This window comes from Sciurus carolinensis, chromosome 8 (assembly GCF_902686445.1).
Source record: "Sciurus carolinensis chromosome 8, mSciCar1.2, whole genome shotgun sequence".
In the NCBI taxonomy this organism is placed as follows: domain Eukaryota; kingdom Metazoa; phylum Chordata; class Mammalia; order Rodentia; family Sciuridae; genus Sciurus; species Sciurus carolinensis.
In genome coordinates this window covers 119,680,853-119,707,640 of record NC_062220.1, presented here as the reverse complement: position 1 = coordinate 119,707,640, position 26,788 = coordinate 119,680,853, and the positions used below count along the sequence as shown (strand labels likewise).

At 47.3% G+C, this 26,788-nt stretch overlaps 2 protein-coding genes across 7 annotated transcripts in view; one reads left to right on the top strand and one right to left on the bottom strand.

Moving 5' to 3' along the window:
* Window positions 1–6,240: 6,240 nt before the first annotated feature.
* On the bottom strand, window positions 6,241–21,508 carry Rab36 (RAB36, member RAS oncogene family). 5 transcript variants are annotated; one of them, XM_047560112.1, is made up of 11 exons: window positions 21,259–21,505; window positions 19,609–19,689; window positions 18,039–18,130; window positions 15,906–15,971; window positions 14,949–15,050; window positions 12,256–12,320; window positions 10,598–10,649; window positions 9,599–9,680; window positions 9,149–9,219; window positions 7,679–7,861; window positions 6,241–7,223 (listed from the first exon to the last, which is right to left on the bottom strand). In XM_047560112.1, exons 2-11 carry the CDS (start codon window positions 19,675–19,677, stop codon window positions 7,202–7,204), a joined length of 804 nt encoding a protein of 267 aa, XP_047416068.1. In that variant the 5' UTR covers window positions 19,678–19,689; window positions 21,259–21,505; the 3' UTR covers window positions 6,241–7,201. The 5 variants fall into 5 exon arrangements, with proteins under 5 accessions (XP_047416068.1, XP_047416066.1, XP_047416065.1 ...); XM_047560110.1 differs by having other exon boundaries at window positions 9,129–9,219; window positions 19,609–19,696; window positions 21,259–21,503; XM_047560109.1 differs by having other exon boundaries at window positions 9,129–9,219; window positions 21,259–21,502.
* The window catches only part of Rsph14 (radial spoke head 14 homolog), an 82,131-nt gene continuing 76,644 nt past the window's right edge, over window positions 21,302–26,788 (top strand). Inside the window, exons 1-3 of one of the 2 annotated variants that reach the window (XM_047560108.1) lie at window positions 21,302–21,531; window positions 25,317–25,561; window positions 26,394–26,496. In XM_047560108.1, the coding sequence (XP_047416064.1) occupies window positions 25,363–25,561; window positions 26,394–26,496 (302 nt within the window). In that variant the 5' untranslated portion in view covers window positions 21,302–21,531; window positions 25,317–25,362. Of the gene's footprint in view, window positions 21,532–24,281; window positions 24,352–25,316; window positions 25,562–26,393; window positions 26,497–26,788 lie in introns of those variants that run through there. The other variant, XM_047560107.1, reaches the window with a different exon arrangement.

The window sequence follows — 26,788 nt, the reverse complement described above, 5'->3', positions numbered from 1 at the left end:
ATCTGGATACACTGTGAAACCATTATCACAATTAAATAACAAACATTTCCGTCATCCCCAATATATGTCATGTTTTTAAAGCTCAAAGTAAAATGGGACAAGGAGGTAAGATTTTTGGTGATGTTTCCCCTCAATTTTCCTTTTTTTTTTTAATGTGCTGAGAATCAAACCCAGCACTTCATACTTGTTAGATAATCTCTCTACCACTAAGCTATGCCCAAGTCCTCCTCTAAAATTCAGATGTTGGAATCAATTTTTATTTGTACTGGGGATAAAATCCTGTAGCATTCTACCCCTGAATTACATCCTCAGCACCTCCATCTTTTTAGATTTTATTTTGAGGGACAGCTTGCTAAATTGCCCAGGCTAGCCTTGAATTTTCGAACCTCCTGCCTTGGCCTCCCAAGTAGCTGGGATCTAGGCCTATGTCAAAATCAACCCACATTATTAGGAGGGGAGAGGGTAGGAAGTGATTTGGTCATACAAATGGGATCCCTATGGGTGAGGTTAGTATCTCTATCAAAGAAACCTCAGAGAACTCTTGCTATCTTTGTATCATTAAGTATATAATGAGAAGTTCACAATCTATAGCCTGAAAGAGAACTCTCACCAGAACTCAACCATGCTGGTACCTTATTCTTGAACTTCTAGTCTCCAGAACTGTAAGAAGCTTTTGAGTTGGGGGAATAATTCATAGTAGAACTTTTGTCTAGCATGTTTGAGGCCCTGGGCTTGATCCCCAGCATGGAAAGAACAACTTCTGTTGCATAATTCAGTTATCTGAATTATGATACTTTGTTATAGCAGTACAAACAAACCAAGACAATATACTTGGAGTTCTTATTTTCCATATTTTTCCCTAGTACTGGGGATTGAACCTAGGGGCACTCTATCACTGAGGTACATTCCTAGTACCCACGCCCTTTTAAATTTGAGACAGTCTTCCTAAGTTGTGGAGTCTGACCCCAAACTTGTGATCCTCTTGCCTCAGCCTCTGGAGTAGGTAGGTTTACGAGCCTGCACAACCATATCCATCTCCCATTTTTAATTCTTTTGGGAACATTTCTAAGAATGGAATCTCTGGTCATAAGTCAATTCCATGTTTTACTTTTGAGGAATTTCACAGGTGTCATATAATTCGGTGCAGTGGCCCTGCCTGTGAGAGTCTCATAGTCTTCAGGGTTACTATCCAACTAGCCCTTGCCAGGTGCCTGTGTCCAGAGGTTCACAGATGTGAATTCTTTCCACCCTCATAGCCATCACTCCAGTGAGGGGCAGAGAAAGGAGCTCAGAGACGGGTAGTTGCCTCTCATCACACAGCATTAAGTTGGGAGCCCAGACTGGAGCCAAGCCTGCCTAAGTCCCAAATCAGTGCTCTTGACCATTGTGCCAACAGGCAGGATGATCAGATGGGGTATTATAAAGATGGCAGGGTTTTCTGCTGTAAGACCTACTCCAGGTCAACTAAAAACCTGGGCCTTTCTTGCTGCTCCCCTGCCCTGTCTGAAATGCCATCTCCATAAAAGCTGGAGGCTAGAGGAGGGCACCGTTCAAGTAGGATGTGGTCACATGACAACCCCCATCCATCGTCTGTCATCTGTCAGCCCCAGGGAGCCAAAGGCAAGAACAGAAAACTCAGGTCATCAACATAGCTGTCCTCTAGCCTTGCTAGCTTGTATTGCTAGACAGTGGTTGGCTGGGGCATATCTTCCAGGCTCACTGACCCCTGAGCCACAGCAGGTAGTAGGGATCTCTATAGGACATCTTTGCTAAATGAGAAATGAGGTCTTACTGGAGCTACGAGCCAGGATTCCGACTGAGGGTGTGGGCTCTTCCTCCCAGACTTGGGGCCTAGGGCTTTGAAGCCTCTCCTTAGCACTTACTCCACTGGCTTCTGCAGAATCAATTATTGACGATGCCTCTGCAGCTGGTGCAATCCCAGCAGACTCTCCTGACTGCTATTTCCAGCCTTTGCAGGGAGAGGAGGGGCCTCGATGAGATGAGCTTCTTTCTGAAGGTGTGGCCAGTGGGATGGTCCAGGCTATGACTTCCAGTGGTCAGCAGTTCAGAGGACTGTCAGGCCACGGGTGCGTCTCACCTGTGAAGAGGAAGTCCCAGGCCTGCACTGCCATGTCTAGACCATCCACTGTGTGTCCTAAAGACTAGTGGTAGGCAAGCTGAGTGAAGGGCCTGCCCACAGCAGCCCAGGGGCAGAAACTTTTCACCTGCTGGGGGCAGAGGTTCGGACTGATGACTGGTGACCCTGAATGGTGATGCCAAGGAGGCATCAGGAAAACGGGGAGGAGGCCAGGTAGAATTTGCATTGCCTGGAAGGAGGTGGTATGACAGCCACATTTCCCATCTGTCCATCAACCTGCCCTCAGGGGAAGGCCTGACATATGGGGAGGCCACAGCAGATGGCAGAGGAGCCCTGGGAACTGCTGAGAGGGGGTCCTATCTTAGGGCAGTGCCCAAAGCCATGGGCTTCTTGGGTGTAGTCTTTTCTTGCCCAAAAGAGGAGGGGCCCCTTTCTGAACTGTATGTTTCTTCTTTAGAGAGCCCTCTCCCCACAGGACTTTTTCTCATCCCTGCTCTGGACCTCTTCCAACACCAAGTGCTCTCTACAGTCCCCCAGGTCTAGAATTCCTTACCAGTGTCTCCAGGGACTCAAAGCTGTAAGCGTTAGACTGAGCTGCCTCCTGGTCCTGCTGGGACTGCATAGCCCCAGAGGTTATGTTCCTCTCTGCACTTTAGTTCATCTTCGAAGTGGGGCTGTGCTGGCATCTGTTGTGTGGACTCTGGGAAGAGTAAATGGAAGAATGCAGAGGACCAGGCTGGTTAGGGAGCTCTAGGAGCTTATTAAGAATTAATGAGGGCTGGAGTTGTGGCTCAGTGGTACAGTGCTTGCCTAGCATGCATGAGGCAATTAATAAACAAAGGTCCATCAATAACTAAAAAAAAATTAATGAATGTGGGACCATGTGATTGATTGATTGATTTTGGTACTAGAGATTGAACCCAGGGGTGCTTGATTACTGACCTACATCCCCAGCTTTTTGTTGTTGTTGTTGTTTAACTTTGATACAGGGTCTCACTGAATTGCTTAGGCTCTTGCTAAGTTACTGTGGCTAACCTACTCAAATTTGCAATCCTTCTGCCTCAGAGTTGCTGGGATTAAAATCATGCACTACTGTGCCTGGCTAACCATGTTATTTTAACCAATCCTCTGTCCACCTCTATGTTCAGTTATCTTAGGTGACCTTAGATCTCCTGACTTAAGATACCCTAGGACCTTATAAAAAGAGAGGTTCATCAGTGAGTGGTCCCCATTCCATCTTCCAAGCTAAAGTATAAGTTGGAACAATCCCTGTGGCTTCCAGCAGAACTGGGAAGAAGGTGAAGCATAAGACTGAAGGAGGCTGAGAAGGCTCTGCTCAATCACTGTAGAGCCTGTGTCACCATGGCTGTGGGTCTGGGGGAGGACTGCCTCACACTGTGGGGGCACAGGGAGCAGTCTATGAAGTGGGAAGGCTCACGTAGGGAATCCTGGGGAAGGGCAGACATGGTTGGACCATGCAAATAAATACCTTTTCTGGTCACAACCCTGGGCAACAGGGCACTGGAAATGCCCAACTAGGGCATGCATGTATAAGAGGCACAGAGCCCCAAGGTAAGTCCACCTGGAGTGTCATCCCTCCTAGGATGAGACCCCAATGTATGTGGGGCAGAGGCAGAGGAGAGACCAGGAATATGAAGAAGATGCTCAGACTTCTCATCTGTTGGATGGGGACAGGAAAGGGGTCTCCAGCTGAAGAGACAAAGAATGGAAAGATGGACAGATGGTGAGAAGGGAAGGGGCCAGGGGAACCAGGGAAGAGGAAAAAGACATTTCTGAAGCACTGGGATATGGTCCTCATTATGCCTTGGCTGCAGAGGGCTGCTTGCCTGGGTTTGCAAGACCAGGCTCAGAGAGACTGTTTCTGCCCCAGAAATTTATTGTTAAATATTGAGGTTTTTATTTATTTATTTTTTTGGTACTGGGGATTGAACCCTGGGGGACTTAACCACTGAGCAACATCCCCAGCCCTTTTTAAAAATATTTCATTTAGAGTCAGGGTCTTATTGAGTTGCTTAGGGCCTTGCTAAATTGCTGAGACTGGCTTTGAATTTGTAATCCTCCTGCCTCAGCCTCCTGAGCCGTTGGGATTACAGGCGTGTGCCACCATGCCCAGCTAAATACTGAGATGTTTCAAGAGAATGTCTTTGTATTAAGAGAGGAGGATCACACTGGATTGATTCTGACAAAGAAGCTGCATTCTGTTGTGTTTTGTAGTACTGGGGATGAAATCCAGGGCCTCATGCATGCTAGACAAGTGCTCTCACCAAGCTCCCTACCCCTACTCCGTTTGTTATAGTTTGACTATCTCCTCCAAATTTCATTGTGAAGCTTAATCCCCAGTGCAACATTGTTGGGAGGTTATTGCCTAATGAGGTGTTTAGGCTTCGTGAAGTTATCTTGGCCTCTTCTGGCATGTGTTGCCTTGTCTGTGTGGGTCTTGAACTTCCTAGTCACCAGAACCATTAGCTAAATAAATTTCTATGGTTTATAGTTTGCTCAGTCTAGCTAGGCATGGTGGTGCATGCCTGTAATCCCAGCAGCTTGGGAGGCTGAGGCAGGAGGATCACAAATTTGAGGCCAGCCTTAGCAATTTAGCGATACCCTAATTCAAACTAAAGAATAAAAAAGAGCTATGGATGTGGCTCACTGATTAAGTGCCCCTTGGATTAATCCCTAGTACCAATAATAATAATAGTAGTAATTTGCCCAGTTTATGGTATTCAGTTGTAGCAGCATAAACACATGAAGACAACACTGTGTTAATTTCATTTCCCTGGTAACTTAGTCTCCTGTCCTCCTAGGCCAAATATCGACATTGAAGAGATTACTGTCATTCAGGGTCCACAGGAACCAGCTGGCACACCACAGTGGGCAGTTTAATAAAGGGCTATTTATGGAGGTGTGGGTATACAAGAGACAGTGTGCTTCTAGTTCAGAAGTATGTTTCAGTGTGCTTCTAGCTGAATACCATATTGACCCCTCCCCCACTGGGTGCAGAGGAGGTTGTGGAGAGATAGCTTGCTCACTCCCATCCTGTGAAGCTTTCTGCTTCACCCAGCAAACCTGGTCCTTCCAAAGGCAACCTCAGTGTGGTGTGCCCCACTACCCCCATCAAACTATATCTAGTGGACCAGGTCAGGGGCCACAGTTCAGAGAAGGGCCCAACAAAACTGCTTTTGGCAATCTGCAGTATGCAAGGCTATAATATAACTACAAGGATGGTCACTGCAGCACCACTGGTTAAAGCTAAAACATGGACATAAATTGTGGGCTGGTCAAACGAACTTTGGTCTAACCACATCAAAGAAAATTTGGCTGCTGAAAGAACAGGAGGCTGAATGTGCACCCACAGTGAGAGGGCTCCAGGCAGGACATTAGGAAGGCACTCTGCCAGGCAGGGAGTACAGCACAAGGTTATTCTGGAGAAACAGCAAACAAGCCAAGAAACATGGTTTGCTCACAAGAGAACATAGCTCAGAAGGGATCATAACAACTGTTATCCAGGCTCATTTCAGGAGAGCAACCAACCTGAAGTGGGGCTTCCACTCATATTTTATATGTTTTATACTGTTTTGTTTTTTTTACACTAAGCACACAATTCTTTTAAAAGCATTTTATATAAAGATGTGTTTATATATATAACATATGAGATATGTTTTATTTATCTCATATAGATGGATAAACTATAGAAAAAAGGTAATGAGGTAATGAACAGAAAAATATGCCATTGTTCATTATAATTTTGATGTTTGGCAATTGTTATGAGTCAATGAACAGTCATTGGGCATATGTGGTGTGCCAGGCACTAGGAGAAGGGTGCTGACCAGCAAAGCTGCCTGCAAAATGCTCACCATCTACAAGCAGCAGACAGGGATGCTGGATGTACATACCTGCCTGTGGCAAGAAGGCAGAGATGATCTGGCATAAACTTAGGGCTATATGAGCATGGGGAGGGTGGGAAAGTTAACAGTAGTGAAGAAGCTCAGGGAAGACCTCATGGAGGAGCAACGGGAGGGACACAAAGGAGGGCAGGTCCGCTGGGCAGAGCTGGCGGGTGTTCCTGCCTACTCTGGGTGTACAAGAGGAAGTGGTGGAGTCAGAAACATGCCAGACTCTGGAAAGCCTCTTAAGTCCTCTATAGATGAGTGGACAAATTACAAAAGTCCTGCATACATACAGGCCAATAGGAGAGAGAGGTAGGAAGGCAACAGTGGGCACCATGAGTGCCAGGGCAGGGCAGTGTAAAGTTCAGGGGATGTGGAGTGAGTTATCCAAGGGGTGGCCACACAGTCATTCATCTTGCAGCACGGTAAGGAAAATTCATCCTCTAGATGGGCCAGAAGTATGAGCAGCTTGTTCTGTCCACTGTTGCCCAATGACCTGGAGGGCAGGACCATGGGGATCTCAGAGGTACTAGGGAGGAACCTGAGAGATTTTCTTGTCCATTGCCTTTGAGAGGAGCAGGGTTGCCCAAGGAACCTGGAAGTCTGGCAGAGGAACAGTGCACAGTGAGGCCTGGAGCTCCAAGACCCCGAACTTCATGTCCCGTTGATGACAGAAAATTCTCTGGTGGGATGGCAAGTATGTTTTTGCCTTGGTGAATTCTGGTTGCCTGGAACATTGTAATGAGAGGATTATGAAGCCACATCTGGGATCTTTGGAAAGAGTGCCAGGGTTGACTGTTGATGTGGGCCATGGGTAAAGGATGTAAGCCAGTGTAGGAATGTCCTGAGTTTGTAGTCCTGAGGCTTCTCAAGGTCATGGGTAATATTCTGATGACCCTGCAGTTGGGACTGGCCTTTTAAGGGATCACTAAATTACCTACAGCCAGACAGTGTGATGTCCCTTGGTGGGCAGTGTGGGGTGCCCTGGCAGTCAGTGGCTCCTAATCTGCCAGAGAAGGCTGATCCTTGGGAATGCAGGTCCTTTACAACTTGAGGGGAGACATATTGCAGAGTTCAGGCTCTGTATCACCTCTTCAGTCACAGGAGCTGCTGCCCATGAACACAAGAAATGGAGGCCTCTGATGCTGGCCCAAGCTAACAGCAGCTCAGGCTGGAGGGCCTCTTGTTCTCTTGGGTCTCAGGTGAACTCCCCTCTATTCCTGTAGAGAGAAGAAAAGTAAGTTGGCATCAATCAAGTAACGTGTAGCCAACACTGGGCAGGGGCCATCCCCACTCTGATAGCTAAAGCCCTGACCTTTACCTCGTGGGCCTATTGTTTGCGGCTTGGTTAACCTGGCATAGACTGAGAGGCCCAGGGGCACTCTGAGTGGCGGAACAGAGTAGGTAAAGGCAGAGACTAGGAGAGCCCCAGCAGAGCCCCAGGAGGCTGTCTGGAGGACAGAAGAGCCTCAGAAGGTGTCAGAGCTGGAAAGCAGGGTTAGGGAGGCTACAAGTGTGAGACTGGGGCAACAGTCCAGAGAAGAGGGTCCCAAGAGGACTACAGAGGGCCATAAGTTAGGGAAATAGCAGGGTCTTGGGTGATGGGAGGATAGTCGATACAGATTTTTGGCCTGCAGCCTGCTCCCTGACCCTGTTCCATTATGCCTGTACGTACGGATGAGGTCTCCATCTCCAACCTGGGGCCGGGTGCTGTTTCTCTTCTCCAGATCCTGTAGTACTGACTGCTCGAATGCCAGGGCAGCAACACGGCTGAAGAATGCCTTCACGTTCTCTCCTGGGGGCCCACAAGACAGCGATGTGACCCCAGCTGACCCCCAATGTATTTGGGTAGAGGAGCCTGGGTAGACAACCCTCAGGTCAGCACATGGCCCTTTCCAGAGCACCTCTGACAGTAATGGTGGTTACATGAACACAGCCTCACCACCCATGTGGGAGCACACAGTGTTAGGGGCAAGGTCCCCCAGCTGGGATTCCCACCTGGTTCCAGCCCCTATCCCTGATCCAGCTGCCTGTCTATAGGTCACTTCCTCAGATGTCCAAGCCTTCATTTCCTAGCATCTACTCTTCTAATCAATTGCTACTGAGCACCTGCTATGGGCCAGGTGTTGGTACAAACAGAGCTCAGGACAGACCTGTGATTGCTCTCCTGTAACTTTCTATATCTGTTGGCCCTAATATGGAGCCTTTGTGTGTACTCTTCCAGGTAGAGGCAACTGCCCATCAGGAAGCAGACCAGGATCCACCACCCAAAACTACCCTTGTGCAGCTCACAACCTACACAAAGTACAGGGCAGTCCTGCTTGGCCCACAGTGAGATCTCAGTGAACCTGATGTTACCCTGATAAAGAAGGGTGGGTCTTCACAGGACAGGAGGGATACTGTTGGGAAGGAACAGAGGGCACCAGGCATAGGCACTTCCAAGGGTTTGTGGTGGGCCAATGATGGTACTTCTACCCTCGGCTCTTACTCAGTCCTGGGTCAGATGTCCGCTGTCCCTGCATGGCCAGTGCAAGGATTACTGGGCCCAAATCCTAAGTCCTGAAAGCTTCTAGCGTCTACTATGTGCCAGGCACTCCATGCTTTTTCATTTAATCTCCCCAAAAACCTGTTTTCAAAGTTTGCTCTTTGCTTAGAGAAACATTTCCTAATTTTTCTTAAATACATATGGTTTTTGTAATGTAAAACATGTTATTTCATTAAAAATAAAATGAGGTGGAGAGCATTACTCTGCTTTCCAGATGAGGAAATTTAAGGCCAGGAGATGTTGGGCATCTTGCCTGGGTCTGGGGGACCCAGCATGGCCAGGGTCAGAGCATATGTGGATAGCTATGGGGGCTATGTTGAAAAACATGCTGGTATGGCAAGAGCCAGAGGTTGCTCTTCCTCCTACCCATGACACAGGCCTCCCAGTGTCCTTCTAGAGAGGAAGAGACTCCTCTCAGGCAATGGAAGCTGCTTCCAGTCACCAGTACAGCTGTGCTGTGATACGAACGTGGTCAGAGATGCAAAAGAAAAGGCAAGAACCTCTTTGGTACAGCAGGTCCTGCAGGACTGGCCCCACAACAGCCCATACTCCCACCATGATGGTCCCTTGCCCTACTCACCAGTCTTGGATGACACTGACCAGTACTCAGCCTGCATCTCATTGGCTAGGTGTACAGCCTCCAATTCAGTCTGCTCACATGCTGCCCCTGACTGGAAGAAGCAGTATTCACCAACCCAGTGTCTTAGCCCTTCTGTGGGGATGCCCCTAAGGGTAGGCAGCTGTTCCCTTCCATTGTGCCACCTCCCTCCCCATTTCACCCAGGGAAGGTGAGGCAGCCCCAGTGCATATATGCTGCTTGCCCAGGGATGACACCTCCTCAGTGGTCCCAGGCAAATCTGAGTGCCAGTTGTCCCTTTCTTAGGAGATAGTACAGGGAACTTGAGTTCCCCTGACTTTCAGCTCCAAGGCCTGCAGTTTTTGAATTGCAGTGCTCTGTATGTCAGTGCCACCCACTACTCCTCAAACTTGAGCTAAATGTGTAGGCATTTTCCTGAGGGTCACCCAGGCCTCCAGCTCTGCTCTGTTTACCAGAAGGTCCTTCTTGGTTCCCACGAGAAAGATGAAGCAGGAACCTGCCTCATTCTCCCTTAGTGCATCCTCCAGCCACTGCCTGGAATGCAGAGAGAGAAGACAGATTGAGATGCCACCCACCCATTCAGGTCTTGAGGAAGACCAGGGGACAATGTTGAGACTTGACTCCTCCCCAGGACTGGGAACACTGAGATGAAAGGTACAGGGAGGGTGCTTTGGTTCACAGTGGCTAAGACCAGAAAGGTCTTTGTAGGACCAGAGGGGACTGACAATACAAAAAAGTACTAGCCAGGGAGGTGAAGAGCCCACTCTCATCCTCTGAGATCTTGGGTGAGTCCTACTCTTTATCAACTGGAATGCACGCGTGCCTCCCTCATGTGGTTTGGAGGTTTCCGGATATGAATGCCTCCAGACAAATGCAGAGTGAGGGGGCTTTAGTTCCTGGCAGAAGCAGGATGGCCTCCTGGCATGGTCACATTGCTCATATTTCTTCTAAGCAACAAGTACCAAATTCACATTCCTTCAAGACAGGGCTGGCTCTGAAATTATCAGGGGCTAGGGCAAAGTGAACATATAGGACCCCTCACTCAGAAATTATTAGAACTTTCAAGATGTAATAGCAGGGTAGTAGGGCATTTCTGGGGGGGTGGGGTGGGGATTGAACCCAGGGTCTCATGCATGTTAGTCAAGTGCTCTACCACTGAACTACATCTCCAGCCCAACATCAGGGTATTAAAGCAAATGTGGGCCCTTTGGAGCATAAGCCCTGGTGCAACTGTATTGATCATACACCCCTGAGTAGCAGATGAGGACAGATCTTGAGGGATAAGAAGGCAACTGGACAGTAGGTGGCCTATGGGCAACTGGTTCTGACAAGTGAGCCTGGTTACTTGAACTCACTGTGGGGAGCCCTAGTAGCCAGATTTAGGGCATTCTTCCAGGTAGCTTCCTGAACCCAGGTGGCCTGAAGGATTCACAGGCTCCAGGATTACTTGCCTGGTATGCTCCAGAGTCTGTACATCAGTGAGGTCAAAGGCTGTGATGATCACTAGACACATAGGGAAAAGTTAATAGCCAATCAGTGACAAGTGAGGCCAAAGAAGTATGAAAAGGGGAGATCTCCTTAGGCACCTCTCCAGATCCTGAGGAACTGCCAGGGTGGCCTCTGGTACTCAGCCCTGAACCCCAAAGTGGAGGCTGGGGAGGAAATTCCCTATGGTTGCACCCCAGGATCTGCCCTCCCTCTGCCCTCCTCCTACCTATACCCAGCAACACAGCCTCAGGGAGGAATCCAAGGAGGTAGGATGAGGCCTTGGCATCAGATACCCTCTGTCACTTATGGAGAAGGGAGCCTGGGAAAGCATCTTAACGGCTAACAGCCTCAGTTTCCCCATCTGTAAAATGGTGAGAATGATACCTCTAGCTCTCAGGGATGCTGTGAGGGTAAATGAGGGCAGCTACTTTGAAAAGCTATTAAGAGTCTGACCAGGGGCAGAGTTTCAACTAATGGCAGCTATGGCTATGACGACAAAGGGAAACAACTTCTGGGGAGCCGATGGGCAGAAAACTGGGAGATGCAACCCTGCTGTCAGCTCCTCTTGTTACTGGCACTGCCCTAGGCCCATGGTGTTGAGGTGGTTCTTGAGGGGAAGCCCACATGGAGGACATTCCAGGCAAATATCTGTTCTCTACTGCCCACCCCTTGGGGTGTGAGCAGTCTGAATAGGGGGTACCTCTGCACCTTGGCTGATGGCTGCAAAAGACACCTGGCACTCCCAAGGCAGAGGAGAATGGAGAGAAGGACATTGATGATGGGGATGATGGCAGCCCAGCTGCTGTTTGTAGCTGTGTTGGGTGCCTCATAACCCTTAGCCCCAGGGAGGCAGCATCCCCCAGGGAGGAAAGATCTGGAAAGAAAAGGTTGCAGGAGGCCACAGTGAACATGGTCAAGCTATAGCTCTAACCCTAGGCTAAGGTGCTCATGATTTGCTTCTGTTTTTGCTTCTTTCAAACCCAAATGAAATGTCTGGATTCTTTCACCACTACTGAATAGGGCTAACCGTGACTTATACTTTGAGTCTGGTTTGGTATGCTTCTGACAGTTCTTATACCTCCCACTGAAATCCATTTCTATCTTTTTCTTGAGAAGCTGAAGTTGGCATGAAAAGCTTATGCTGCTGCCTCTACTGACCGTGATCCCTGCCCAGTGCCTGGGATGCCCTTGGCCATGTTGGTGGTGGGCACTGAGACTTGCTGGCCCCCCTTAGGACCTACCATTCCTGGCAAGGTCTCCTTTTCATTCTTCCTTTTTGGCCTAGCCCTCTCCTAAGAAGGCAGGACAAGGCTCTCTCTACCTACCCTAGAGTCTGATGCTGCCCTCTTTTCTGGGACCCCTGGACAAGCACATCCTTTCCTGAGCTGAAAACTGGAGTTGAGACAGCCAGCACTCACCATCACAGGCTCCCTTAAAAGCATCATTACCAAAGCCAGCCAAGGCCCTCCCTTGAAGGCAGCTTCCTCACCCACAAGCACTGGCTAGATAAGAGTGTTTTCTCAGGGGCCTGTGCAAAGAGCCTGGGTTTCCTGCTGTTGAGCCCAGCAGGGAGCCCCATGCTGCACGTAGCTAAGGGTTCCACCCTTTTAATACTGCTCACCCTGGGCACCACGGTAGTAGGCAGATGCAATGCACTTAAACTTCTCCTGTCCGGCTGTGTCCCAGCTGTGCAGTGAAGAGGGAGAAAGGAAAATGGTAACAGGTTAAGCAATGATAGTAATCTAGCCTACAAGACTAGTAGTAGTACCATGGGAGGGAGATCCAAGGACCTGCACCACCTGTGCCAGCAGTGTGGGCTTCAGAAAGGGCTTGTATAAGCCAACTATCCCTCTGCCACCAGCTCCTGATTATCCCTCCGAGGGTGACCCAGTGAAGATTTCTCATTGGATTCACAGTGCTACTGAGGAGAGCATGGCCTTCGCATTTCACTGCCCAGATGAATGGAGTTACAGCTCAGTCCCTTCTGATTGTGATATTCAAAAGGAACAAATGTCATTGGATTATTAGACAAAGAGGAATGAAGAGAAGGGAGGAGAGACAGGAGTAGGAAAGAAAGTAGAATGAATCAGACATAACTTCCCTATGTTCATGTATGAATACACAACTAGTGTAACTCCACATTATGTACAACCACAAGAATGGGATCCTAATAAGTTATACTCCATGTATGTATAACATGTCATGTATATCTAAAAAGGACAAATAAAATAAATACATTTCTTAATTTTAAAAAAAGAAGGAACATATGCTCTATGGTGTGGCTTGCTTCCTGAATGGTGCAGGGATTTCAGGCCAGGCCTTCAGCCATGGCCCTCTGCCATTTGCTCATGTGTGACTGGGGCACTGCTTCACCTTCCAGACTATAGCTCCCAGGTATGTCTAACAAGGACATGATTTGTATTCCCTGGGTGACTCTAATCAGTTATCTCTGGCTCTCTAAAGTAACACACTGAAATGAACTTAGGAGCTGAGCCACAATCGATTAATGCCATTTACCATGAGCATGGTATAGCAGTTGGGTAGGTACATGCTAAGATCTACTTGCCCTCATTTAGAACAATATGCAGGGATGAAACTGAAATTCAACGCTGAATCTGTTTTTGTTGTTGTTGTTGTTGTTGCTACCAGGGATTGATCCCAGGGTCACCTAACCACTGAGCCTCATCCTCACCTTGCCCTTTTCATGTTTTATTTAGAGGCAGGGTCTTGCTAAGTTGCTTAGGACTTCACTAAATTGCTGAGGTGGGCTTTGAACTTGCAATCCTCCTGCCTTGACCTCCTGAGTCACTGGGATTCCAGGTGTGTGCCACTGTACCTGGCTCCCAATCCCTTTTTAAAGTCAACAGAAATTTAACTTAGTAAACTAAAAAGTAAAATAAACCACATGATATCAGTGGTCTAAAATTTTTTTCAAGAGATCCAGCATGATGCAGACTTTTTGTCTATATTATTTCACTAATTCTTTTATCTCTTAAGATTCTGGGTGGGGAGCTGGGGTTGGGCTTGGAGATGGGGCCAGCTGGGTCGCTGGTAACAACCTCAAAGTATGGCACTGAGAGGTTGCAGCAGGACAGTAACACTGTTTTGTCCTGGCCCTATAATTAGATATAGCCTATTGCCACAAAGAGAAACCAGCCACTAATCACTCTCTGCATGGCTCCATGTGGGTTGCCCAGGCTCTTTGCCCTTCTCACCTTTCTAGATCCCTCAGTCTCACTGCCCTGCATTTTTCACAGCTTCTTTTGCTCTGGATTGAACCTGCATTTCCCGTGGACAAGATGTGATATCATTTGGTTCTAGGATGGCACGAGGGCACTGCCTCAACACAGCTGGGAGCTGATATTCACAGGATCTGCATGTCTAGCCTAGACAGGGCATAGAGAATTGAGGGATGAACCAAGATAGGAAGAAAGGGAAAGAGACCAGGACAGGTCTGGTTAATGCCAATGCGTAAGAAGAAAACAATGGCCCACACAGGAGAGAAGGGAAGAGGGAGGGGTCACTGAGGATACTACAGGGGCCTGGAGCCTGAAAAAGGCCTGTGGCATCTTCCAGGTGCAGAAGAATGGAAGGCAAGGTCCAGAGCATGCACCACTTTAGCCCAAGGTGAGCCTGGGTGAGAAAGTGAAGGGAGGAGTTGAAACTAGTGGGCCACAGAGAGGCAGAGGTGTGGGGTTAGGCAGGAAAGGAGACAGATGGAAGTGGAAGGAAAGAGGAGCAGGGGGAACAGAAGTTACTTGAGGGAAATGGTATGAAGAAGAAGATGAGCACATTGGACCTGAGGGAGAGATGTGGACAGTGTGGCTTCTGTCAGAACCCTCTTTGCCTAAGCCTGGCACATAGGGACAGGATTTGGTCCCATTTTATAGCTGAGAACAGAGGCTCAGAGCTCAAAATATGACTTAGCAAAGCTATCCTACCTCCTGTGGGATTATAGGAGGTCCAGTGGGGGTTAAGGGCTTGCTAAAGTCCAGAAGTGGGCCCAGCCTTAGCAAGAGCAGAAGGCAATCAGGGGAGGTTGCGGGTGGGTGGGAAAGTCAGACTGTGAAGACCTTCCCCAAATCTGATCACCAACACAGGACAATTACTGGGATGGAGGGAACATCCAGGAATTTAGGAAGCTGTAAAGCCTGGTTTCTCACAACCACTCCAGGCCCTGCTTGTCCAGGTGGGTCCTTGCTAAGCACCCTGGGGTACAAATGAGAAGGAGCTGGCCAATGCCTTTCCCAGGCATCTCCTGAAAGACCACACACAACTCATGTGAGATCTAGCACCCATCTAGCACCAACTTACATCTGAAGGCTATAGGGAATCCCAGCGATCTCAAAACGTTCAATTTCAAAGTCTACTCCAATGGTAGCCTTGTAGTCTCGGTCAAAAACATTCTTGCAAAATCTGTTGGAAGCAAGAAAGCTATCAGAGAAGTATCTTTACAGAAATGAAGCTTTGCTCATGATAGTGACACTAAGTCTGGAGGAAAATAAAGTCCAATGATGGAAACTGATAAGGAAGGAACCATCCACAGAGGATGCAGACAAGTAAGTATATTAGTTGGCTCTCTGTCACTAACAATTTGAAATAACCAACTTAGGGGAAATGTTCATTTGGGCTCACAGTTTTAGAGTTTTCAGTCCATGGTATTAGTCACTTTGTTTGGGCTTGTGGCAAGGCAGCATATCATGGCAGCAGCATGTGGTGGAGCAAAATCACTCACCTCATGGTTGAGAAGTGAGAGAAGAGGAGGGAGAGGTGGGAATCCCACTATCCCCATGCTCCCAATAACTTAGAGACCTCTTAAATGTTCTGCCACCTTCCAGTGCCATAGGTTGGGGAGCAAGTCTTTAATACATGGGGGACAATTATTTAAACTGGAGCAACACAGAAACCAATAAGAACAAGGTAGGGGAAGAGAGGCTGTGGCAGCCTAAGAGGCAAACACTGTAAATTAGAACAGTGAGAGAAACTGAGGGTCCATGCTCAGGGAGGGCAGTGGAAGGGCTAGCCCAAGGTCCTAAGGGGACAGTGTGAATGATTCCAGGCTCCTGGATTGCCCTACTATCTGCCAACCTCATCCTCTCCCTAATTTCTTGCCCCTTCCCCATGTGGCTCCCACCAGGCTGAGGCTAGTTCTCAGCAGCCACACAATTCCCACTATGATAATGTGTCTGGGCCTCCAAAATAAAGGTGACAACCTGATGCTGGGAGGTGTGATCAACCTTACTGGGCAGGAGGAAGCTGACATGGCCTTACCTGTGGATGAGGCTGGTCTTTCCCACATAGAGATCACCAACAACGACCACCTTCGAGAGTTTGAGCCTGGGAAAAATATGTCTATATCACCCTTGAGTATGTTTTCAAGAGTGTCTTTGGCACCCACAAGTCCTTCTGAGTTAATTCTTTTCAGTGACTCACTCCTCAATCCTGAATTCAGCATGGACCACACTGCTGAGCCCTTCTGTTCCCTCTCCCTGATCTTCAAAGAGGAGAGTGGGAAAGCCTCCATTTGTTTTGGGAACTCTGCTGTTACTGGAGCTATACCCTTGACTCCTCTAGGGCAAAATCACTGTACTGAGGATTAGAAATGAGCATGAAGAGAAGCTGAGTCATAGGCTAAAGGGGCAGATGTGAGAGTACAGGTGGGGAACTGTGGTAACCAAGAATGGTGGGCACGTGTAAGCTGGTGGTGGGTTAAGGTGCCACACTGAGGATACAGACATGGGGCCCATGTGTGGGGACGCACTGACACAAGCAGTGAGTGGGCAGCACCTGTTTCCTACTAGGTACCCTTTGGGAATGTGTACCTACATGGACTCAGCTCATTATAAGCAGGCACTCCCTGACGAGGAAGCATTGTCACCTACTCACTTGGAGGTATGTGCAAGACTCAAGCAGTCTGTGTATATCCTATAATCCGGGAAGCAGCATATCTGGTACTGTTGACAATACTTTGTTTCTGTAGCTCATATTAAAGTATGTCAATGGCTGAAGCAACCAACTCAGGAAAACATCCAATAGGCACTTCTTAAGCTTGCAGCTACAAGAGGGCACCTCTGTGTTACCTGGTGACAATTCAACTTATCACATTTGTGAGGGTAGGGGCTGTGTCTACCCTGCTCCCAGGCAGCCCTCTTATTCTGGAACAGGCTGAACCTGACTAAGAAGGCTAAGAAGTAAAGGCATTGCCAGTATTACGGAAGGTACCCCCAGTACTTTTCTTTCCCTACCTCTGGTGCTGTCATCAGGGGTCAGGGACATAATCTGTGTGAAGCACCTGATTCAGAACAGCACTCCCCATCTGATGACATTACTCTCATCCCATAAGCATGGCCCCATTGGCCATTCTGACCTGAACGCTCCTTCCCTTTGTGCAACCTTGGGGACCTCTGAGCTGGACTCTTTTGTGGCCTCACCACACCTGTGAGAATAGCCATTTCCCTGAGCAGACTATGAGTTCTTCAGGATGAAGGGTAAAAGCAGGCCCTTTTACCTGTTATTTAAAAGAAAGAACAACTGTTGCAAAATCCTGTGCCAGCAGTGACAGGTGCTATTAAGATAGGAGCAGAAGAGACAAAGCCCTGGCCCTTGTGGGCTAGCTGTAATGAGGAATACAAACAGGCAAAACAGCCTAAGATAAATTCTTGGGGCTCAGGAACACACAGGAAAGGCTCCCCACTCAGCCTAGGATGGGGGACAGAAGCAGCAGAGGGTCAGGACACAGAGACCCAAAGGGGAAGGGGAGGCAACAAGAGTAAGAAAGATATTTCAGCCAGGCATGGTGGGGAGCACCTGTAATCCCAGTGGCTCAGGAGGCTAAGGCAGGATGATCACAAGTTCAAAGCCAGCCTCAGAAACTTAGTGAAGCCCTAAGCAACTTAGCAAGACTCTGTCTCAAAATAAAAAAAAGAGATGGAGACGTGGTGCAGTGGCTAAGTGCCCCTGGGATCAATCCCTGGTACCAAAAAAGAAAGAAAGATGCTATAGACAGAGGAAATGGACCTATGTTGAGACCTCAGGCTGAAAAATCACCTGCATGAGTCTGAGAAAAGGAATGGCAGTGGTCATGAGGGGTCAGGGACATAATCTGTGTGAAGCACCACAGTAAAGCCAGACAAAAAAATCCAGTACTGGGTTGCATCACTCTAGTCCATGTGTTTAATTTGTTCATTTTTATTTAAAAAAATTTTTTTTTAGTTGTTGATGGACTTTATTTGTTTATATATGGTGCTGAGAAGTAAACCCAGTGCCTCACACATGCTAGGCAAGCACTCTTCCACTGAGCTATAACTCCGACTCATCATTTGTTCATTTTTAAATTCACACATTCATTCATGCATTCGTTCCTTCTGGCCATCTCCCCCAATATCTCATATCCCACAGGCTCACCCAACAGTCCCTGTGTTCCTGCGCTGGCAGGCTGCGCTGACCTGCCCGTGGAAGTGCTCCTTGAGCTGTAGGCAAGCATCAGGTGTGTACCACTACAAAGAAACAAACAGACAAATACACAGACAGGCACACCATCCTGCAAAGCTAAAGCCCTGTCACCCAAGCTGGGCATTGTGGGGTGATCTACTTCCCAGCCTTTCCTCCTGAGCCTTGAATCTGGCAGCCTCATTGCCTCTCCCTATTCTTTGTCATATCACAGGTTGCAAGGTAGCCAATTTTAGTGAGCCGATTTTAGAGACAGGGTAACTGAGGCACAGAATAAAGGGAAGCACTATGTGAACCCAACACAACCTGATGGAGAAATCCTCAGGTCTGAAGTGCTATGGCCCTAGGGTACAGGAAGGGCTTGGTCAGCAGTGGCCTAACTACTGTAGGGCAGAAGGAAAAGAATGTCATTGAACAGATGGCCCAGGCTATCTCCCTAGGACAGGGCATTCTGAAGCCAGATATAGCCGGGCTGAATCCCTGCTCTACCATATTGGGCTGTGTGATGTCATGCAAACTTCTGAGCTTCATTGTTCTGATCTATATATGGGATACTTCCTCCCATGAAACTTGGACTGTTTTGTACCAATCACATTTCCCTTCCTTTCAGTTCATGAAAGTTAACAGTCAAGCTCCACTCAGGAAGCAATGGCCCAAGTTCTGTTGCAATGGAAAATACAGCAGAACTGTCCAAGGTCTGTGTGGAGAAAGAAGGAACTTAGTGGGGAGGGTGAATAAGGGGGAAGAACTGTATAGAGGGAAAAGAGGGGTGGGAGGGGTGGGGGGGAAGGGAAAAAAATAATGAATCAAACATCATTGCCCTATGTAAACATATGATTACACAAATGGTATACCTTGACTCCATATACAAATAGAGAAACAACATGTATCCCATTTGTATACAATAATAAAAAAAAAAAATAAGGGGAAGAAGGAATGGCTGCAGACCCCAAACACCCAGCTTGGCACAGAATCCAAAATATACAAAAGGCTATTGGTAGCTTGTCCCAAGCTACACTCAGACAAACACTGATCCACTGATAGCAGAATCTTAGTCTTCCAGAAATATTTTCTGCATGTATTAACAAACACAGACACTTTCTCTCTCTCTTTTTTTTTTTTTTTTGGTGGTGTGATGGATTGAATCCAAGCCTCACACATACTAGGCAAGTGCTCTACCACTGAGTGACACTGGAGTGCTGTTTTGGTAACAGTAACAATAATGAGAACACCACCACCATCCCAACCAAGAGATTGAGTAACTTCCCTATAATCACACATTTAATGAGAAAATCAGGATTCACACCTAGAACTGTCTGATTTATAACCTTCAGTCACATTGTAGCCCCCTGTCACCATTGGTCTGCCTTGGGCAAGCCAATACTCAGTTTTCCAGCTTCTCTAGAAGTGAGACCTCCTGGATTCACCTGCTTGATTTCTGGGGTTGAGGGTAAGTTGGGGAAATCTGGGCATGGACTCAGTTCAGGAGAGAAGTGTAGGCAAAACGTGCTGGTCTAATGACTACCTTAGGAAAGTTGGTGATGATACGGTCCCGGCTCACAGGGGGCCCCAAAGGCATCAGAGAAGACCTCATTCCTCCAGAGTCCTGTGGACTCAAACAGGGGAAAGAGTGTTAAATGAAATTTATCAGAGGCCATCATTTTGGACTAGCCTCCTTGCACTAGGCCTCAGCAGACCAGATCAAACCAGAATATAGTCATTCCTGCTAGGTGCCCAGTGATCAAACTGAACTCTGAAACAAGTAAGTTGCCAAAACTAAACAAAATGAAACAAAAAAAAGCAAACAAAAAACAAAACAAAATCACCATGTGATTCATAGCAGTTAATCCAAAGGGCCCAGTTTACCCTGAGCCAGCATGATAAATTAGTCCCTCTATTTTAACCTGATAAAGAAAGTAACTTTGAAACAACTAATCTGTTTTTTGTTCTGTTTCTGCTTTCTTCAGTATTTTTTTGCCTACTAATTTGATCTCAAACCAGCTGGCTATGGTGGTACAAGCCTTTAGTCTCAGCCTGGAGGCTGAGGTTGGACGATCATTTGAACTCAGGAGTCTGAAACCAGCCTAGGCAACATGGAGAGATTGTCTCAAAACAAAGACAGGGAAAACAAAGAAACAACTTCTGCTTAGCTCATTAGAACACTCGTTTGGTTTTATAGAACTAGGCGTTGCTGGATTCTAGGATCATTTGCAAATAAGATCAATCTTTAAATTTGGCTGAGTGCAAGTTTATAATCCCAGGGAGTGGGAAGGCTGAGGCAGGAGGATCCCAAGTTCAAAACCAGCCTCAGCAATTTAGCAAGGCCCTAAGTAACTTAGTGAGAACCTGTCTCAAAATTTAAAAAAATAAAAATATTAAGGGCTGGGGATGTGGCTCAGTGTTTGAGCTCTCCTGAGTTTTCAATCCTCAGTAACCAAAGGAAAAAAAAAATAGAACCAAAACTTTAAATTTATAATTTTATCTTGACAAGAATTAGGGAGCCATGCAAATCCCCAAAGATGCACCTATGAGTTTCTGCCTAAGTTTTCACCAGTTTTAAAACCAGATCTAGTCTTCCTTCTGTCAGGAATATGGGGAAAAGTCTAATGGGACATAAGAAGTCAGGCCATCTCTTTCAATCTACAGGCAGCACGGTGTGAGGACTCAGACCTGCCAGACCCTGCCTGGGAGCCAGAAGACATGGGTCTCTCCTTGACAGGTGTCTAAGCAAGAGGGACTCCTTCTCTGAGCTTAACTCTCTGGGGTAAGGCATTGCACAAAAGCCTGGCTGAGCACAGCTCAGGTAGTCAAAGTGGAAGTTGGGGTGGGGGGGCGTCCCTTGCTCCCAGTCTTAAAAGGATGAAGGCCGAGTGGTCTGGGGACTTTACGTTTCAGGCCTTTTTCCAGAAAGTCCTTATCCCACACAGCGTCTGGCCCCTCAAAGCCTACGCAAAGCTCTCCACATTATTTTCCGGTCGCGGGCTCCCTCTTACCCGTAGGGTGGCCCTGACCAAGGTTAGTTGTCCTTCATTTAACCGGCCTGGCCCGGATTGGGAGTTCAGGAAATGGCCGAGGGCCCGCAGACCGGATATCTGCTCTGGGGGTAGGAAGCGGGCGGGGGAACCCTGTGACCTCTGCGACGTGCCCACACCGGGACGGAGGAGAGTGGACTTACCTACAGCTTCTGCGAAGGTTCGGAGATCGGCGTAGCCTGGTCCCAGGGCGCGCGCCGCAGTGATCACCACAGCAACACCGGCCACGCGGGACCTGCGAGCGTGCGACGAATCCCGGACGTCGGGGGTGGGGTCTGGGCGGAGCTGATGTTGGAAAGAGTTCCGCTCACAGCCAGCACAGGCGATCACCATAGCAACAAGAGTCTCCGGGGGTCTGGGCCAGTTTGCCCGAGAAAAGATTTCCAGACGCGGCCTGAGCGCCCAAGATCACCAAGGCAACTGGGGCCATACCTGACAGGCGGGCGGTGGGCGGGACCAGGGAGCTCAGTGGGTGGAGCTTGGGCTCTTGAAGAGTAGGCCTGGATTGACTTTAAAGAGAGGTCAGTGCGCGCTGCTCCCTCAAGAACAATCACTTCAGCAGGGTGGGGTTGGTGGTAATCATGAGATTAGAACTCTTGCTGTATTATGGTATTTGATCAAGCACACTGATGCGGCTAGAGATGGACATGCCTCATGTCTGCCATCTACTGATCTTACTGTATAGTTCTGAATCGAGTGCTGTCTGAAAATCTCATACCTGGCTTCTAAAGCTCAAACTACAAAATTAATTTCCTTGATAAATGGGTGCTTAAAAGTTGACTCGAGCCGGGCACAGTGCACGCCTGCAATCCCAGCAACTCAGAGGTTGAGGCAGAAAGATTGCTGGTTTGGGATCAGCCTCAACAGAGTAAGGCCCTGAGCAATTTAGTGAAACCTGTCTCAAAAATAAAAAATAGCCGGCGCGGTGGCGCACGCCTATAATCCCAGCGGTTAGGAAGAGGCAGGAGGATTAAAGGCGGGGCACTAACCAACTTAGTGAGACCCTGTGTCTCTCAATAAAATACAAAATAATGCTGGGGATGTAGCTCAGTGGTCGAGTAACCCTCACCCCAATAAGTAAATAAAATTTAAAAAAGAGCTGGGGATGTTGCTTAGTGGTAAATTACCCCTGGGTTCAGTCCCCAGTACAAAAAGAAAAAATAAAGAAAAGTTGACTAGAGTTACTGAACTCCCCTGAGCTAGTTTGTTTGGAAGTGAGGTTATGTGGGGATACATGGTCTCCAGAAGCCCTTTTTGTAAGGGATCCCACGGAAACCACGTGGACATGGGAAATCACATAAGGGAGTTTATTAAGCAAACAGAGTGTCTCCCTGCAGGGTAAGAGAGAAAATAAGAGGAAAAGAAAGGGAATGAGAAAGGGCCCATGCAAGAAAGAGTGTGAAAGTCAGGAGGATAGAGAAAGTGAGGAGGAGAAAGAGGATGAGAAAAGATGGGTAGCTACAGTAAAGCAGTTGGATTGCTCGGAGCTAACAGGGGGCCAATAATGGAGAAGGATACTTGCAAGCTGACTGATGAACCAATAGCTAGCTAGGATGTTCACAGACTGACAGAGTTGGGAGGCGGGGAAAATGGCTGCACCGGAAAGGTGGAGGGGGGTGGGAGCAGCTTTGTACATTATACTTTTATAAAACCATATAACTATGTCAGAGAGGTCCTGGGCACCCAGTTTTGAGAACCTACTTAATTCAGCTCCTTTTTTCACAGACAAGGAAACTAAGACTCTCATACATTTGAAAGGATTCAAACCTAGTGAGTTAGAATTAGAATTGGAACCCAGATTTTATGACTCCCAGCCTAATGCTCTTCACAGTACTTTCTAAAACAATTAGGACATCATCCTTTGAAGGACAATAGGGAGCAGATTTCTGCATAACAATATGGTGTCCTTGGTTCACAGATCCAAGTCAGGCATTTTCAATGCAGAATTAATGTACTGGAGGCTGATATTCCCATCCTTTTTTAATAGGTTTCACTGAAAAGGTCTCAGACCTAGGGGATAAACTTAGGTGAGTTGCTCTATATGCACTGCAGTTTGCTTATCTATAAAATGAACCTATCTACTTCAAGGGTTTCTTATGAAGAGCACATGAAATGGTTTAAGTGCTTTTAGTTGTTGAGGGTGGCCTAGAACTTGTGATCCTCCTGCCTCAGCCTCTTAAGTCCCTGGCTCTGTGAAAGTGCTTTTAGATTGTAAAGTTCCATTCAAATCCATTAACCACACATTTTTTTCTATTCTTATTGAAAGTCTCAAGGGATATGCCTGACCCTGGGGAGGCAAGGAAACAGAATTGAGGTGATCTCTATCCTCAGAGAAGTTGTATGCCTCTGAGGGAATCAGAAATAGAGGGCTAGGGGCTAATAAATAGAGGATTAATTTAGTGATAGAGCACTTCCTTAGCATACCCCAGACTCTAAGTTTGATTCCCAGCACATGGAGAAAAAAGTAAGTAAAGACGAAGGGAAGGGAGTGTGCCAATAGGGTGACTAAGCTATGAGATATCTTAGTAATTTGGATTTGGGGAGAAGGAAGTGTTCTTAGAGTAAGTGTCCACACTGTTGCCTCCTGGAGGACAAAGAGGTCATTAGCATTATAGGCAATGTAGGCTGTGGGAGGGAGCCGGTTATGGTGGTGCATACCTGCAATCCCAGCTACTTGGGGAAAGCTACTGAACCTGAGGTTCTTATCCCTAAACTGCATAATGTTAATCATCTCAAGGCTTTACTTTACTGACCAAAAGCATGGACAATTGGGCGTGGTGGCGCAGGCCTGTAATCCCAGCGACTTGGGAGGTTGAGGTGGAGGATTGTAAATTCGAGGGCAACCCCAGCAACTTAGTGAGACCCTGTCTCAAAAGAAAAATAAAAAGGGTTGGGGGATTGGGCTCAGTGGTAAAGCGTTTCAGTACGGAAAAAAAAAAAAAAAAAAAAGGAAAGTGCCCAGTGCAGAAAAAGGCATACAAAAGTCACTTCCTTTCAGTTCTGTACCTTGAACAAAGCTGGGGGTCACTTTTGTTCCCCCATAGTAAACCTGTCAAGTAGTATTACTCCCACTTCGTGGGGGACCTCAGTGCCGCCGTTCGCGCCTGCGCGGTGGGTGTCTTACGTAGGAGCTGGTCGCTGCAGACGCTGCTGGAGTCGCCTGGCAACCAGGTTGCCTGGCAAAGGGCGCGCGCCAAAGGCTGGGGGGCGCCAGAAGACTGGAAGAGCTGAGACAGGTGAGGGGCGGCGGTGGGTCAGCGGCCCGGGAACAGGGGGCTCCTTGACCTACTTAGACCCGTCTACCTAGGACCTATGTCCCCACACCCCAACCTGCGTCTTTTTATAAGTGACAGGATTCTGGCGTGCCCTTCAGAGGAGGGGAGTTCCCTGTCCCAGTGCCTACTGTTTGCTGAGAGGGGAGCCCAGATCAGATATGGTTGCGTCATTCCAAGTTAGGCCCTTTTCCCCTTGTCATCTGATGCCAGGTATCAGAGTTTGGTTCACTTTTTACTGGGGAGATTCCTGACCATACGATTAAATACGATAACAATCATAACAATAGCCACAAGCTCATATGATAATGCTGGGAGGACAGGAAGGAGGTACTATCATTACTTCCTTTTTGCAGTTGTAGAAAGGCACAGGTGGAGGAAATAACTTATTAAGGACCACTGATGGCCTGGGTTTGCAGCCAACCCTTAACCACTAAGCCACACTACTAATAGTTGTTCAAACTATGTGTGGAATAAAAATAACTCATCCTTTAACCTTAATTCTATTTTTTAAGGTATATTCTAAACATATGAATATGGGTCCTTGACAGGTGAATGAGCTAGACCTGAATTTGAACAATGGCTTCTAGCTTTACCAATTCTGTGACCTTCAACAAGCTCCTTGGCCTCTTTCTCAATTTCCTCATTTGTAAAATGTGGATGATACAAATCCTCTCTTTATGGGGTGGTTGAGTTAGGTATTAGTTGTTGCTGGCACCAGATAATCACTAAATGAAGGTTTATAGTTTGGACTGTTATTTTACCTTCACTGTGATAAATCTCTTCATTGCACTCAGCCTCAGTTTGCTCATCTGTAAAATGGAAGTAAATATAGCCACCCACCTGCCCTCACAGTTTTGATGATCAGATGAGAAGTAGTTTTTAAATTACAATCGTAATAACACAGCTTTTTGCGTTCTTTTAATCAGTGGTCTCTGCAGAACTTCATTTTGAAAGTCCTTTGCATGTGGAAAGATGGCTCATGCCCGGATCTCCATGTATCTTCCTCCTGACATCAACCCCACCAAGGCTGCCATTGCCTATGGTTGTAGGGCCCTGCCCAAGTTGAATGAGGAGCTAAATTCAGAAGACCTGCTGACAAGGCAGAAAGCCCTCATGGCCCTCTGTGATCTCATGCATGACCCTGAGTATGTCTATGAGGCCATCAACCTAGGTGAGAATTTCACAGCCCAGGTAACCATGACTGGGATCTTGCCATGGCTCAGACACTGTTTGGAGCTTTAGTAATAAGGGTTGCTATTTAATGAGCTCACTTGGGGCCAGCAGTATACCAAGTGTTGTGCCTGAATTATCTTAGTTTTTATAGTGGCCTCCTGTAAGAGAGGAAATGTTCTCAATCTATAGACCAGAAGACCGAGATTCAAAGAAAGGGTGTGAGCCTGGGGTTGCCTAATCAATGAATTAATCAGGCTTTTTTTTTTCTTGGTACTAGGGATTGAACCCAGAGACACTTTACCACTGAGTTACATCCCCAAATCTTTGTATTTTTTATTTTTGAGACCAAGACTCACTAAGTTGATTAGAGCCTTTGCTGATTTGTGAGGCTGGCCTAGAACTTGTACAGCCTTCCGAATCACTGTGATTACGGTCATGTACAGAGTTTTTATTTGCTGAATCTGGCATCCTTAGATATATCCCATTCAAGGTCATGCGACTAGTTAGGGACACATTGTAATTTTACCTCATGTCTCTCCTGGGGTCAAAGAAATGGCAAATGTCTTTTGCTTAACCCCATGGAAGACTTTCAGAGAAGGTACTGGTAGGAAGTATACAAGGAAAATCATGAGAAGTGTAAGATGAGATGGTCCCTGGGTGTGAGCCCTTTCAGTGACTCTCAAATGCTATGTAATTGACATGATTCCCTAACACTCCAAAGCAGAGGAAATGCTAGTCTTTCTTGTTGCCCAATATTTGCTCACATGTTGACTTCTGAGTTAGTTAATTTGTAGTACTGGCAAATGTTCAAAGATTTTTCTACCTCACAGGCTGCCTGGAGAGCCTGAAGTCTTTGCTGAAGGATAGTGATGACCTGGTTCGAATAAAGACCACCGAGGTGCTCTATATCATGGCGACTCATAACGTGGGCAGGTGGGCAGCTATCTCTGCAAACCAATGACTTACTTGGAAGACACACTCCTCTCCTGGGTAGATGTTCTTGAATGACCTTGAGTGCTCTTAAATTTTTTCTATAGCACTGGTCTTTGGTGGGACTTCTGCTTGGCCAGAACAAGCCTCTGTGTGGGGATGATTTTGGTTCCCTTTGTGAGGGCCTAATGGGACCCTCTGTCTCAGACTAATTTTTATGTTAGCTTCTATCTCTGAACTTCCCACTTTGAAGGTAGAAAGTTCAGAGCCCACATATGCAACAATTTTGCATTTT

Bases quoted from the DNA above. Each gene is read 5' to 3' on its own strand.
- Rab36 (XM_047560110.1), bottom strand. From the start codon at position 19,677: ATGAGGTCTTCTCTGATGCCTTTGGGGCCCCCTGTGAGCCGGGACCGT. The intron at 18,131-19,608 runs GTAGTCATTAGA...GTTTCTTTGTAG, and splicing joins TCATCACCAACTTTCCTAAG to TGGTACACACCTGATGCTTG. The intron at 9,220-9,598 runs GTAAACAGAGCA...TGCTTCTTCCAG, and splicing joins GAACCAAGAAGGACCTTCTG to TCAGGGGCAGCATGTGAGCA.